The sequence below is a fragment of the Lissotriton vulgaris genome, chromosome 7 (genome assembly GCF_964263255.1).
Source record: "Lissotriton vulgaris chromosome 7, aLisVul1.2, whole genome shotgun sequence".
NCBI lineage: Eukaryota > Metazoa > Chordata > Amphibia > Caudata > Salamandridae > Lissotriton > Lissotriton vulgaris.
Window position 1 is genome coordinate 464,668,286 of NC_141695.1, and position 15,800 is coordinate 464,684,085.

A 15,800-nucleotide genomic window follows, 5' to 3' on the forward strand; every position below is an offset into this window, starting at 1 on the left:
TCAAGATACTGCACTGGCATGTACAGTACTACGGGGCCCGGGCGGACAGCCTGTCGTCCTGATGGAAAGGTGCAATTACCAAGTGTCACTGCTTGCGGTGACTGGCCCTGGTGGTCTTCCCTAACACACTGCATGCTCCCGAGAGACAAGCCTAATCATGGTGGACACTAATTTAAACATACTGACATGGAACGTTAGAGGCCTATGAGACCAGAGGAAAAGTCGACAAATTCTAACTTACCCGGACCGCCACTCGGTACACAAAGCCTTTCTCCAAGAAACCCATTTTAAAGCTCAGGCTGTTCACACCTTTGCCAGCAGGTGGGCGATGCACACTGCCTTCTATTCCTACTCGACGTATGCTAGAGGTACATCAATACTAGTAAGGAGGGGCACGCCCTTTCTTCTTGCAGGCACCAAAGTGGATGCTCAGGGGATGTACTGTATGATGTGGGGTAGACTAGGGCATATTGCATCACGTTAGTATGCTGTTACGGCCCCAACATTGATGACCCTTAGTTCTTCACGGACTTATGGGCAGCTATTGTGGGTACGGGCCCACAGCTCCTCCTCTACGGGGGGGGGGGGGGGGGGGGGGGGGGGGATTTCAATACTGCACTAGACCCGGTTATAGACCGGTCACACCCTGCCCCTCATCATTATACTAGGGCTAGGATGACACTACTCGAGTCACTCAAAGCTCACAATTTGATAGACACCTACACATGGACACGATGGAGGGTACACATTTTACGGCACAAGCACGTTCATGGGCGAGGCTCGATTATATATTTATATCACCACAGCTTTATGCTGCACTTGTAAAGGCGCAACACATCCCTAGAACATACTCTGATCATTCGCCTATAAAAATCACGTTGCAGTCTGCGGACCTCGGTCCCCCGACGACTGCCTGGCGATTACAGCCCACAATGTTACTTGATACTACATTTCAGGAGAAACTGCGAAAAGAATGCTTAGATTTCTTCAAACGCAATAAAGATTGTGTAAATGATGTAGAAACTATTTGGGATGCATTCAAGGTGACTTTGAGGGGAATCTGCATTGCTAAGGGGTCAGGAGTTTTGAAGAGTATAGTGGCACGACTGACGAAATTAGAGGCTGAGCTCAAAAACCCTCAAGCATCGTTAGCTAACTGTCCTAATAATACCACCCTCTCAAGCATACGTGAAACACTGACTGAATATACCGACGAAGCCGCTAGAGAGTCCAAATTTAGGGGCAGGCATTGGATAGCTCGCCGATTTGGCGAAGGCGAGAGGCCGGGGAAGGCGCTGGCTGCGACAATAAAACCGACGCGTTCCCCTAATATTGTATTAGAACTTGAAAGCTCGGAGGGTGAGGTGTATAGAGATACCACGCAAATTCTCAAAACTTTTGTGGCACACTACAGCGCATTATATACGTCCACTAGGACCAGTACTCTACACTTACAGGAATACCTTGACGATGTGTCCCTAGGGTGGCAAAGTGACGCACAGAGGGCATTTCTGAGTGCCCCTTTTGAATTGGATGAGGTGCGAGATGCTATTATGCACGTGCAGTCGGGTAAGGCTGCGGGACTCGATGGGATCCCAATAGAATTTCATAAAACGTACATTGGCTTTATGGCACCGGTGTTGCGGGAGGTCTACGAAGACGCACTTGAGGTGGGCCACTTGCCCCCCTCTATGCGTGCAGCACTAATCACATCACTCTTAAAACCCGGTAAGCCGGCGAATAAATGAGATTCCTACCGGCCCCTTTCATTGCTTAACTGCGACGTGAAAATCCTCGCAAAACTGATTGCTACCCGTATCAATCTCCTACTTCCTAACCTGATTTTACCCGACCAATCAGGTTTCATGCCTGGCAGAGCGAAGTCACATAATTTGCACACCTTCTTTTCAGTTCTAAACACAGTACACCAAGACCAACCGATGGCTGCTATTATCCTTGACGCCACAAAGGCATTTGACTCATTGGAATGGGATTATGTGTTCCAGGTAATGGAGCGCATGGGTTTCCCAGCCATATTTATCTCATGGATCAGCCTATTATACGAGGCTCCAGTGGCCAGAGTGCTTATAAATGGCAGGCTTTCCTCTGAATTTTCTATCACTAGAGGCACCAGGCAGGGGTGCCCCCTGTCTCCGCTGCTGTTTGCCATAGCTACAGAACCACTTGCGGCAAAGTTGAGGCAGCATCATAGGGAAAAGGCGCTGAGATGTTTCCAAAGGCAAATATTAATATCTATGTACGCAGATGCGAGATCCCAGTGAAAATTTAAATCCAATTCTCAGAGAACTTATTCGCTTTGGTAGACTCTCAGGGGTCCAGATCAACTGGGGCAAGTCCTGTATATTTTCACTCACGGCATCCACTGGACAGTTTGTGCTGGATTACCCCATTGCTTGGTGCGAGGGGAACTTTAGGTACTTGGGTATCCACATAGAAAAAGACTGGGATGAACTAATGAGGGCCAATTATGGCACGACAATGACTCATTACAGATAATATTTCACGCTGGATCACCCTGCCTCTGTCCATGGCGGGTAGAACGTCTTTGATTAAAATGGTGATCCTGCCACAATTATTATATCTGTTTGTAAACAATCCCTTCTACCCGGGCAGGTTTTTCTTTCAGCAACTCCGAACGGAGCTCATCAGAATTGTATGGGGCGGAAAATCGCCCCGGCTCAAATGGGACATCCTCACTAGGCCGTATAGCCAGGGCGGGTTTGGCGTTCCCGATTTTGAGCTATATTATCAAGCTGCCCAGGCTCACTATGCCTTTTTCTGGGTGCGTCAGCCTAGGTACATGCCCCAGCTGGCGGCGGAACACTGGCTGGCTCATCCAATCCCCATAGAAGGCGCACTATATGTCTTAGTCCCAGGTAGAGATAAGACGCCCACGACAGTGATGAGCACGGTGACCGCGTGGAAACGACTGGCTGCTAAATTGGAGATTAGCATGCTATACGCGCCGCTCATGCCCCTCGTTTATCATCCAAGCATGCCCCTACTACAAGAGGCAGGATTTCGTAAACTGCTCAACAGCATCCACGTCACGACGTGGGGAGACATGTATCATGCTGGAACATTCAGATCTATGGAGCATTTATATGAAGGCATACAACCATCTCCACTCTACGTCTTTCTGTACATTAGGCTACGTCAGGGACTTAGAGCGCTTACACCTGACTTCCCTCATGAGCCTCAGACCTTTGCACCGCTGCAACGCATCCTCCAAGATGATACGCCCAACAAACTGGTATCGACAATCTACAGGTCGGTCCACTCACTGATAGATGCCCCACCGTTAGCGGCTAGAGCTAAATGGGATCAGGAATTGGGGGTGCCACTAACGGACAAACAATGGGAATTTTGTCTACAACAGACAGAACGCATCTCCTCTAGCAGCAGATTCAGAATAATACATTATAAATTTGTCCATAGACTGTATTACACTCCAGTCCGAATGTATAGATTTCAACTTCGCGCCACAGACAATTGTGATAGATGCCACGCCCCAGGGGCGGATTTTCTACACCTGGCGTGGGAAGAAGTCCAGAGGTACTGGTGCCAGGTGTTTGCAGCGTTGTCCAAAATGATTAATACGGAGGTGGAACCCTCCCTATTCTGGCTCTCTTGGGATATGTAGAGCCCATACAGGCGGCACACCGCAAATTCACTGCGCTCGCCTTTCTAGTTGCCAAGAGAAGAGTTGCATGTCGATGGGGCAGGGGAAGCCCCGGTATTTAAGGACTGGATGTGTGACCTTACCTATTGCCAGGACAGATCAATACATACTCTGAGTTATTACCGATAGCCTCACGGCCCGCAGATATGTGGGCTCCGTTGCACTGTTACCTACTAGGAGGGGTTGAAGCTGCTGAGGATGGGATGCCCACCTAGATGCACACTGGGAGCTCCTTTATAAGATACTTTTAGACACATCTGAGATCACTGCATTGTGAATTAGAAGTTGGGGTGCTGGAAAGAATAATGCATGATAAATAATTTTGGAGGACGATGTGATATTATTGTGCAGTCATGTACTAGCTGGATCGCACTCCTGTTGCTTATAGACAGAACTTGGGTACTTGTTGCGTCTCCTTAGTAGGTATTATACTGCAGAGACTTATTCGTAAATATGGGCGAATGCTGCGGGCAGCTTGAGATACGAAATGGCCGCAGGATGGGTAAAGTGTGAGAACAACCGCTTATTGCACAGTGCTGTTATGATGAGACTACTTGTGTTCACTTGCCCTGATTCTGTACATGCATTGTTTTGATTATAGACTGAAATGTGGACACATGAATGCACCTTTCTTGATGTATCGTCGCTCAAAATTTCAAAAATAAAGTTTAAAAAAAAGGAATCTATAACTAATAGTCTCTTTCAGATGATCACAAGGGCACCAGATTCGGATCAAGTTTGCGCTTTATAAAACTCTGTAAAAAATAAAGAAAATGAAAGAAGTAAACCTTCCTAATGGAAAATGAGATAAGGAAGCCTGTGGACAGTGAAAAACTTTTAACTCACATGGCTGTCAAGGAACACAAACCAAAATGCTGTTGTGTCTTAAGAGCAAAAACCACAGTTGATGGACAGAATGCAGAACAATGTCATACATTCACCCCAGTACAGAGATCTGGGCCTAAATCCATGGGGGGTGTTGTGGAGTGTAAAAAAACGATGGATTTGGGCCCAGATCTCTGTACTGGGGTGAATGTATGACATTGTTCTGCATTCTGTTCATCAACTGTGGTTTTTGCATTCGTCACCCAGAGTGAGATCGGTATGCTCAGACGTGAGTCCCATGCACTCCACACCACTGGATTCAAGCAAGCCGGGTTGAAGATGTCTGGAATGCCAGAAACCGGTCCTCAGAGGCTTGTTTCCGGTCCAGGGAAGGCATGGCTTGGCAGTTCGGGCTGGACTGTTCCCATGAGGCACAGGGTCAGACTGATTTGCATACGGCCATGTCTGAACTTGGGTGGTGTTAGTGCAAAAAAACGATGGATTTGGGCCCAGATCTCTGTACTGGGGTGAATGTATGACATTGTTCTGCATTCTGTCCATCAACTGTGGTTTTTGCATTTGTCACCCAGAGTGAGATGGGTATGCTCAGACGTGAGTCCCATGCACTCCACACCACTGGATTCAAGCAAGCCGGGCTGAAGGCTGCTGGAATGCCAGAAACCGGTCCTCGGAAGCTTGTTTCCGGTCAAGGGAAGGCATGGCTTGGCAGTTCGGGCTGGACTGTTCCCATGATTCACTGGGCCAGGGACAGACTGATTTGCATATAGCCAGGTTCTGAGCTGGGATGGTGCAGTGAGATAAATAACGGTGATGGATCAAGCCCTGATCTTTGGACTGGGTAAGAGTGGTCTGCTTAATTCAGACACTCTGTTCATCACCACCCCCTTTTCTGAATCTGACTGTTCCCATGAGGCACAGGGTCAGACTGATTTGCATATGGCCATGTCTGAAGTGGGGTGGTGTGGAGTGCAAAAAAACGATGGATTTGGGCCCAGATCTCTGTACTGGGGTGAATGTATGACATTGTTCTGCATTCTGTCCATCAACTGTGGTTTTTGCAGTTGTGTTTTAAGAGACATGTCGTAATGATGATGGTGCAACCTTTGCTATGAAAGACCATTTGCAAATCGTTTTCAGAAGTTCAAGTACTCAAAAAGGTTTGTGAATGAGGAAGATCCTTTGATAAAAATATTTACATTCCTGCATAAGCTTTTAAATTATTCTGAACTAGCAACCAAATGCGTATATTGATGACAAATGAATTCATGAAAACAAGACCAACACAGTCCCCAAATGCTTTTACTATGTCTATAAAACCCATGTTCCAACCAATTGATTGAAGCGTCTGAATGAAAGTTTTATTTTCAATATTGCATGTGGAATGATTAAGTATGGACAACAATAAAAACACAATTCTTACCTAAAAAGCTCTCTGTTCCATCCAAGGACTGAAAGAAAAATAACGTGAAAAATGAATACAAAGGATCACAAACTCCATTCATCTCCAAAAGAATAGCAACTCATGCTCGCACAAGTTACAAATGAAACATCAGTTAAAATAAATCACTGGACTCAAGCAGCAGAGGTCCCATTTCTAAATCAAATATGCCTGTACACCCCAAATATATTTATAACTCATGAGACACTTTCCCAGTGTCAAGGCTAGTATCTTAGGTCACAGATGTTTTTCTGAAACACGGTTTCTACCACAAAAAGTATTTCCCTACAAACTGAAATTACTATTAAAATGAGAAATACATTTTGCTCTTAGACTCTCTCCCATGACCATGTGTGTTCCAAGGCTATCAAGTGGAAGGAACAAAAACTAAAGCTGCTAAGAGTTTTCTCCAATAATAAACAAGTTTGTGGTGACTGCCCCTTTGTAGAGCATTTGTGTACTTCTCACCAGTTGCCTTTATTAAAAATAAGAATGCACATGAGTTTTATGAAAGATGGAGAATACTGCCTTGCTAGCAGCCTATCGGTTTAAAATAATAGTCACCCTAATGAACAAGTTACTTACCTTAAGTAATGCCTTATCTGGTAGAGACAATATCTAGCAGCAGATTACTTACATTTTGAATTTCCTCAGGCGTCAGACTGGAACTGTCGTTAGATGGGGTTGGTGGATCCCCACTGAGACCAGGAAGACTGTCACCCAGGCCCTCGTCACCAGCCGACTGGACTACGGCAACTCCCTCTACGCCGGAACCACCGCCAAACTTCAGAAGAGACTCCAGCGGATTCAGAACGCCTCAGCCCAACTCATCCTGGACATCCCCCGAGGAAGCCACATCTCCGGACACCTGAGAGATCTGCACTGGCTCGCGGTCAACAAGAGAATCTCCTCACCCACGCACACAAAGCCCTACACAACCAAGGCCAGGGATACCTCAACAGCCGCCTCAACTTCTACGCTCCCACACGCCAGCTTCGATCGACCGGCCACGCCCTCGCCTCCGTCCCCCGCATCCGAAGAGCCACCAGAGCCAAGACTTGGAACTCCCTCCCGACCCACCTTCGCCTGACCCAGGACCACCTGGCCTTCAGGAAGCAGCTCAATGCCAGGCTGTTCGAGCAGTAGCGGACCCCCCTCCCCAGCGCCTTGAGACCCTCCGGGTGAGTAGTGCGCTATAAAAATGCTCTGATTGATTGATTGATTGATAGATACATACGTGTCACCTAGGCACGCTGATATCAGTTACTTTTTATGACTTTCCACGCTAGAAGCGTGGAGCCATGAAGTGCACTGACACTGGTGTTTCCAAACTAGGGCCCTAAATGGGATCACCCCTGACCCCTGACCCTAGAAATCGGACCAGAGAACGGGAAGGATGGGTGGGTCGGTAAGGAATCTGCAGCTAAATATTGTCGCTACCAGATAAGGCGCTGCCGAAGGTAAGTAATTTGTTCATCTGATAAAGACATCTAGCTACAGGTTTCTTACTTTTGAATACCATCCCAAGCAGGAAGTCTGTGGAAATTTTTAACTAGGAAGTCCTGCAAACAGAAAGAGCGTAGTGCACGACCCGGAGGACCGGACTGTGTTTGGTAAGTGTGTGCAAGGACGATCATATTGGTGCATCCCTAGCTCTGGTGGAATGAGCTCTCAAGCACTCAAGAGGCAGTTTCTTTGCCAATGCGTAGCAGATGTTGCAAAGAACAACCCAACGAGAAATGGACTGTTTTTGCACTGCCTGGCCTTTCTTATCACCAACATATCCCACGAAGGGTTGGTCGTCCAACCGGAACTCATGTGTGGTCAAGGTAGAACAACGCCCTTTTTGGGCCCAGAAGGTGGCGTTGCTCCTCTTCCTTAGAGGGATGTGGAGGAGCATAGAAAGTGGACAAAGTGACTGATTGACCCACATGAATGCAAATGCTACTTACCAGTATGCATCTGTTCTTGGCATGTAGGGCTGCTGACATTCATATCTGTGCATAGATCGCCGCCTAGTGTTGGGTCCGGGTGATTGCACATTGTTGTCCTGGAAGAGTCTTCGAAGTATCACGAGATAGGTGGCTCCTCCCCTGGACTACAGTGCGCATGGGCATCGCCTCCATCCCCAGATTGCTTTTAGCCATTGGCAGAGATGGAGTGAAGTATGTGAGTGATGACCATGCTATGAGCATATATATATATGAAGACTGCAGCTGCTACAGGCGCCGGGGAGGAGGGTGGGCGATATGAATGTCAGCAGCCCTACATGCCAAGAACAGATGCATACTGGTAAGTAGCATTTGCAGTTCGAGGCATGTGGGCTGCTGAATTCATATCTGTGCATAGAATACATAGCAGTCCCTCCATTAGCGGCGGTCGCCCGTGCCAGCTGCAGCAGTCTGAAAAAGTGTCTTGAGAACAGCCTGACCAACAGCTGCCTGCTGTTTGGAGTGCACGTCTACACAGTAATATTTAGTGAAAGTATGTGTGGTAGACCATGTGGCTGCTCTACAAATATCTTCTAAGGGAATGTTACCTAGGAAAGCCATAGAGGCCCCCAACTTCCTGGTGGAGTGGGCTCTTGGTGGGATAGTGAGAGTGCGTTTAGCTTTAGCGTAACAGATTTGAATGCATTTCACAATCCACCTAGCGATCCCAGCTTTGGAGATAGCGTTTCCCTTGTGGTGTGAGGCAAAAGCAACGAAAAGCTGCTTGGTTTTGCGAAAATCTTTTGTCCTGTCCAAATAGTGCATCAAGGCTCTTTTAACGTCAAGGGTGTGGAGCATCCGCTCCGCCAGCATCTCTGGGTTTTGGAAAAACACCGGCAACTCAATTGTCTGGTTCATATGGAATTGAGACACAACCTTGGGTAAGAATTTAGGGTTAGTGCGGAGCACAACCCTGTTAGCATGTACTTGGAAGAAAGGTTCTTGGATGGTGAGCGCCTGCAACTCGCTAACCCTCCGTAGCGATGTAATTGCTACTAAGAAAGCAACCTTCCAAGTCAGAAACTGAAGCTCACAAGAGTGCAGTGGCTCGAAGGGAGGACCCATCAGTCTTGTAAGACCCACATTGAGGTTCCATTCTGGAGCTGGTGGGGTCCTTGGCAGAATGACTCTCTTGAGTCCTTCCAGAAAAGCCTTGATAGCAGGGACCTTAAAAAGTGACAGGTGTTGCCTGTTCTGGAGGTATGCTGCCATAGCAGACAGGTGAATGCGGATGGAAGAGTACGCCAAATTGCATTGATACAGGTGAAAAAGGTAACATATGATGTTTTGAATGGAAGCATCTAGCGGGTCAATGTCGTGGTTCACACAGTAGATGACAAACCTCTTCCATTTAGCCGCATAACAAGCTCTAGTAGTGGGCTTCCTTGCCTCCCGAATGATGTCCATGCAATCGGGAGGAAGATTAAGGTAGCCGAACTCTAGGACTTCAGGAGCCAGATCGCCAGGTTGAGCTGTTGCGGATCTGGGTGCTGAATGTCGCCATGGCTCTGCGTCAGAAGGCTGGGAGTGAGATGAAGCCTTTGATGCGGTACCACGGAGAGTTCCAGAAACATGGTGTACCACGGCTGGCGAGCCCACGTTGGAGCAACCAGGATGAGAGTCATCGAGTGCTGCCTGAGCTTGCGTGCCACCAGCAGTATCAGAGGTGCTGGGGGAAAAGCGTACGCAAATCTGCCTGACCAGTTCATCCACATCGCATTGCCCTGTGATTGCCGGTGTGGGAACCTGGCGGCGAAGCTTTGGCATTTTGCGTTCTCCTTTGTGGCGAACAGGTCTATCACTGGTTGACTCCACCTTTGGAAGTACGGTTGGAGTACTGATGGATGTATCTCCCACTCGTGCATTTGATGGCTGTGCCTGCTGAGCAGGTCCGCCATCTGGTTGTCCTTGCCCGGGAGATGCTCCGCCATGAGGAAGATGTTCCTCTGAATGGCCCACTTCCACATGCTCTGAGCCAGATGAGACAGCTGCGGAGAGTGTGTTCCTCCCTGCTTTTGAATGTAGTACATGGCTGTCATGTTGTCCGTCCGGATCAACACGACCTTGTTGCACAGATGTACTTTGAACGCCTTCAAGGCCATGAAGATTGCCATCAGTTCCAACACATTGATGTGCATCTTCCTTTGCTGTAGTGTCCATAGTCCCTGCACTGTGTAGTGGAGTACATGCGCTCCCCAACCCTGGAGAGAAGCGTCCGTCGTCAGGATAATCTGTGGCACAGGCTCTTGGAATGGTCGGCCCTTGCAAAGGTTTTGTGGATTCCACCAATGCAGAGAGTTGTATGCCCGACCGCTCACCAACACTAGGTCTGTCAGTTGCCCATGAGCCTGAGTCCACTGACGTGCCAGGCACTCCTGAAGCGGACGCATATGTAGTCTCGCGTGCGGGACAATGGAGATGCAGGAGGCCATCATGCCTATCAACTGCATGAACACCTTCGCTGGAAGCGAGTGTTGAGGTCTGAATCGTTGGATCAGCGTTTGGATACTGGCGATTCTCACTGAATTTGGCTGCGCAGTGGCTGCCAGAGTGTTTATTGTCGCGCCCAGATACTGTCGTACATGGGCGGGCTGGAGATGGGATTTCGGGTAGTTCAGAGAGAATCCCAGATCGTGCAGGAGATGAATGGTGCGGGACACGTGGTCGGCGCACTGTTCTGTTTTTGCTTGAATGAGCCAGTCATCCAGGTAAGGGTAGACGTGGACGTTCTGGCGTCGCAGATGCGCTGCCACAGTCGCCAGGCACTTCGTAAAGACCCTTGGCGCTGTGGTGACCCCGAACGGCAGAACCCTGAACTGGTAGTGCTGGCCTTGGATCGTGAATCTGAGATACTTCCTGTGGGAAGGATGCAGGGGGATATGAAAGTATGCGTCTTTTAGATCCAACGTAGCCAGGAAGTCCCCCTGTTGAAGCAGAGGGAGTACCTGCTGCAACGTGAGCATATGGAAATGCTCCGAGAGAATGTACCAGTTGAGGGGCCTGAGGTCCAGGATGGGCCGCAGGGAACCGTCCTTTTTGGGGATTAGAAAGTACAGAGAGTAAACTCCTGTACCCCTTTCCTGCAGTGGGACGAGCTCTATTGCCCCTTTTTGCAGCATGACCTGAACTTCCTGCTGCAACAAGAGCAAGTGCTCGCCGGACATAGGACGGCTTCTTGGAGGTATGTTCGGTGGAGTGGAGGTAAGTTCCAGACAGTAACCGTACTGGATAAGAGACTTGACCCACCTGTCCGTGGTGATGGATTTCCACGCGGGCAGGAACTACCCCAGCGAGTACCCCACCGTCTCCATGTACTAGCTTGCAGTGCATGTAATTTCCCTCCTGTGCCAGCTATGAAGACGCAAATACATTTGCGTCCATCTTTAACATGTCCTCTTTCAGATCCGCCATGAACGGATTGTATATTCAGTTCCTATATATGCTGTGCCACCGTCTTTTTGTGGTACATTTTACACGTTTTTCAGCTCTGGCGAAAGTAGGCCCTGATTCTGCCACCAAGTTTTTTCCTGCTTCCTGACTCCGAGGGCCTCAGCCCAGGCTACCTCTGTACCAGTGACCCCCGCCTTATTCCTTGCGCGGTTCCGGCGCATAGCCTAACCTCTGCCTGCCAAGACTGTATTCAACCTTCGAATTATCTGCTCCGCTCCTCGAAAATACATTCCTGTCTCGTAGCTCAAGTAAACATCCTTCCAGCTGCAGGAGCAGAGGGCCCGGTCCTTTCTGTCTCTGTGCAAGTAATTCATAGACTCCGTTGCCATGGTAGGACCATGCCCCCTCACCCCGCATGCCAACACGTAGACGCATATACACGCAGACAGTATAGAGTAGTCTCCGCCCGAGAGACCTTTTCCCTTCCAGATACTACAGTTCCTTAAACATGTGATATCAGATACGATTTGGGATTAGGTTGATCTGACATCTTAGACTTATGTCTACATTTGCACGACTTATGTCTACCCTTGTAGTGCTAAATGTCAAGTCCCCTTCGCCCTCCAGTTACACGTCAGACTCACGTCAAGCTGCTGCGCGCGCATCTCTGCCATATATTTCTGCTGACATTGCAGGATTCTCCTATGGATCCACCTATTTGTGACCTCATGACAAGTGACGTTTCTAGTACACGCCTTCATGCACGCCTATTGTAACGCCTTTTTTATGACGTTTCCATGTTTTATCTCTTCTTTTCCAGCTGTTACGCCTACTACATGCTCATACATTGTAATGCATTGACTATATATATGTACTTCTGTAAACAATATGTTGTCTGTCTGCCCCTTCCTGAACCTGTGTGGTGATGGAATGGTTATGCCACCTTGGCTCGAGCCAATAACCCAATTCCTTTTACAGGAATAAAACCCTTTTGAGTTAACCTCAATATCCCGGATTTTGCCTCTTATTTTTCTGAGTTATTCTTATTGATTATTGATTACAAATTAAGTATAGGTAATTGATTTTACCACAGTTCTGGCGCCCGAATAGGGACCCCTCCCCCACCCCACGCGCCGGAGGTGCGTTGCAGGCCTAGCCCCCTGCCACAGCCGGACGGACAACTACGCGTACCCGCAGGATTTCCTGTATCTCCCTCAGGCCAACGGAGGTGACTGAGGCTGCGATCGACACCCAGACGAGGCGGTGAGGAGTGCGGAGGATCCCGACCTGAGCCTAGCTGAGAGAGCAAGATCCGAGGTATACGGAGGCCCACCAGTTTCCGAAGTTCCGAAGTATCTACGTCGCGAGTCGAGTCCGAATCCAGTCCGAGCCCAGTCCAGTCCAGGGTTTCCGAGGCCTTCTGTTTCCGTGCTTCCTGGCGAGTACCCTTGCTAGGGACGCATCCTGACGTGCGCATTAGTTTGTGCCGGTCAAGACAGGTTCGGGTACACGAGCCTGGTCTGCACTGTCTAGCAGTGTATCTATACTGTTTAGCAGTATATCTAGTCTGCATCTGTAAAAGGTGTATCTGTGCCGTTTAGCGGTACATCCTGTTTCACGTGGTTGGTAGGTTTTTAATTGTAATTGATTAATGTGGTTCGTTCTTGAAGTGTTTTAATGTGTCATTCAAATGTCGTGGTGTGAGTGAATGTTCGACCCTCATTATTGTGCTTACACGTGTTTTATGTGTAGTGTGTTCATGTTCATATCCGAGTATATCCGAGTAAGAACCAAGTAGCCAGATTCCAGAATGCCGTTATTTTCCAAACTAAGACAAATAAAAACCCGTAAAGGGGTTCTAGAAGAAGCTGTTCCCATACCACCTAGGGATACTCCAGGGTACTTTATGTACCATAAGCACGGCCTAGATGCCGTTTTGTTTCTCGACTTATGGGTGGATTACACTAAAGAACTGTCAGAGAATCAGAGATGGCCCGCTGCTGGGACATGGGATGCAGATTGCATCATGAGAGTAGAAGAAGCATTATGGAAAAAGAAAGCCAGACAGTCACAGAAAGATGCCATCGAGTTATGGCGTAAAGAGTCGCATAGACGCACAGAAAAAGCACACAGACTAGAAGAAAAGAGTAAGGAGGAGCCTGACAAGGCCCGAGAAAACGCATTAGTTGAGGAAGGTATCAGAGTAAAATTAGAACAAGTAGACAGACAGCGAAATACACTTATGAATGGCATGTTCCCCATCTTGTCAAAAGGCCTGCCTAAGGCCACTCCAGAAGTACCAAAGGACCTACCACCCCCATTGCTCCCGACTAAAACACACCAGAAGACAGCAAAGGACATTTTCCTTTCTTCTTATTTAGACGATGTAGCTCCCACATATGTTAATACCGCATTGCCACCAGTGCCTGCGCCTAACGGTCAGAATCCTTATGCTCTTCCTCCCCGACAAGCTACTCCTCCCCGGATTCCTCCTCCTGATCTTCCTCCACCTCCTACTTCCCTTGACACGAACCCGACTAACCCCTTCGGAGCCGACGCCTCCGGAGGCGCGTCCGGAGGGATAGGTTTCCAGACTCCGCCACAACTCCATCGCCTGAGTTTTAGAGAAATAGCGCAACAGCGTACACCTAGAACAGACATTACACTTTATGGAGATCGTCTTGCGGACTGTAGATATGATCCTGTACCTGGTAGAAAGAGTGACGAGAGAATGTTACTCGCATCAGTACGTTTACGACGAGTCACGAACTTCCTAATGACACTACCTGAAATGACAGATCACTTAGATCGAATATATAAGTTTGTTCAGACAGGAGTAGGGCCTGACAGTATTAAAGAGGCCATGGCCTATCAGAAAGTGGATACTAAAGCCAAGTTATTGCGGTTTCTTATAAACTGCTTCATTAGAGAAGTGGATAGACCGGGTATGAACCCGGAAGATGTAAAAGCACTCCATAGATGGGGTCAGAATATAGCAGATGGACAACATGACAAAGAGGCCTGTATAGATAATATGTACCGAAGAATCAGAACTGCACTTAATAAGATGCATGAGAGAAGACAGCCCGTACCGGAAGTAGATTCCGACAAACATGAATCCACAGAGGAGGAGGCGGAGGAGGAAGCCGAGACACCAGAACAAACACAGTTGCCAGCTAGAGAAATGATAGCGTATGTAGGTAAAGGAAGACCATTTAATAATTCGATGCGCCCAGTGCGCCCGGAAAGTAAAAGAATATATCAGGAAGCCATGTGTAATCCTAGAACCCCTGAACACTTATTCCAAGCCACTGACAGAATACTTCAAGAGCGCATGGGGTACCATGTACTCGATTCTATGGATGAACAAGAATTAGCCAGGTCAGCCGTGCAATGGGCTGACAGCTCTGAGAAATATGGTGATGATGCGTTAGCACATACGTTTCTGAACTTGACACCAAGTGAACAGCGCTTAGCTGGTATGTACATGATACAACATCTGCTCTTATTGTATAAAAGCCAACGTTCTGATCCAGGTCCTCTGCCTGACATACTAATAGAACTGGTCACGAACAGATGGAAAGGTCTAAGTACTGATCTAATTAAAGTAATTCTAGAACACCGCCACAAGTATAGTACATTCTTATGTCCGCAGATCAGCTCAGCACCCGTTATGGAACGAAAGACCATGTATTATATGGATAGACAGAATCCGTTGCGAGAAGTGCACCCCGTACAGAACGCAGACAACACGCTTAGACGTGTGTTCGTGTATACACCTGTAACTAAAATGGAATTATTGGAAATGAAAAAACTAGTACCCAGTCATGATAAAGATCCCGCAGGTTTTCACCGCGAAATAAAAGACATGTTATTAATGGGCGATTACACTTATCCCGACCTTATGAAAATACTGAAAGTACTACTACCTCCAGGCATATACGAGAAACTCAAAGAAAAAGAGTGGGAGGTGGGAGACGCAAAGATTGATTGGGCTGCATTACAAGATGAAGAGAATACCCGAGTGCCAGGCCTAGGGCTTGGAGATAAAGTTAAAGTGTTACCAGGTTTATTAGTACAAGTGTTGCCACGTTTATTGAGTACGAAAAAGGAAGATTGGGGTGCAATTTCAGCATGCAAACAGAAACCTGATGAAGACACTAGTGACTTTTATACACGATTTGAGAAATGTTTTGGTATAAATAGCGGTCTGAAAGCAAGTAGCGAGTCATATCCACATCTTTTTGTAACGAAATTAGTCGAGAATTCCTTACCCCAGGTTAAGAATAGAGTACTGAAAGTAGAAAGCACTTGGCAAGCTAACACCCCTTCGCAAATGTTACAAATGTTACAGTATCACCAGAATAGACTTAGAGAAGAACAAGAACACGAACAAAGACGTATGAAAGATACGAAAATGAAAATGTTAGTT

At 47.7% G+C, this 15,800-nt stretch overlaps 1 protein-coding gene across 2 annotated transcripts in view; it reads right to left on the reverse strand.

Annotated features, from left to right (window-relative positions):
- The window catches only part of TRIM28 (tripartite motif containing 28), a 538,764-nt gene that overhangs the window by 365,063 nt on the left and 157,901 nt on the right, over positions 1-15,800 (reverse strand). For both annotated transcript variants that reach the window (XM_086930506.1, XM_086930507.1), the window contains exon 10: positions 5,970-5,997. In XM_086930506.1, the coding sequence (XP_086786632.1) occupies positions 5,970-5,997 (28 nt within the window). The remainder of the gene's footprint in view (positions 1-5,969; positions 5,998-15,800) is intronic.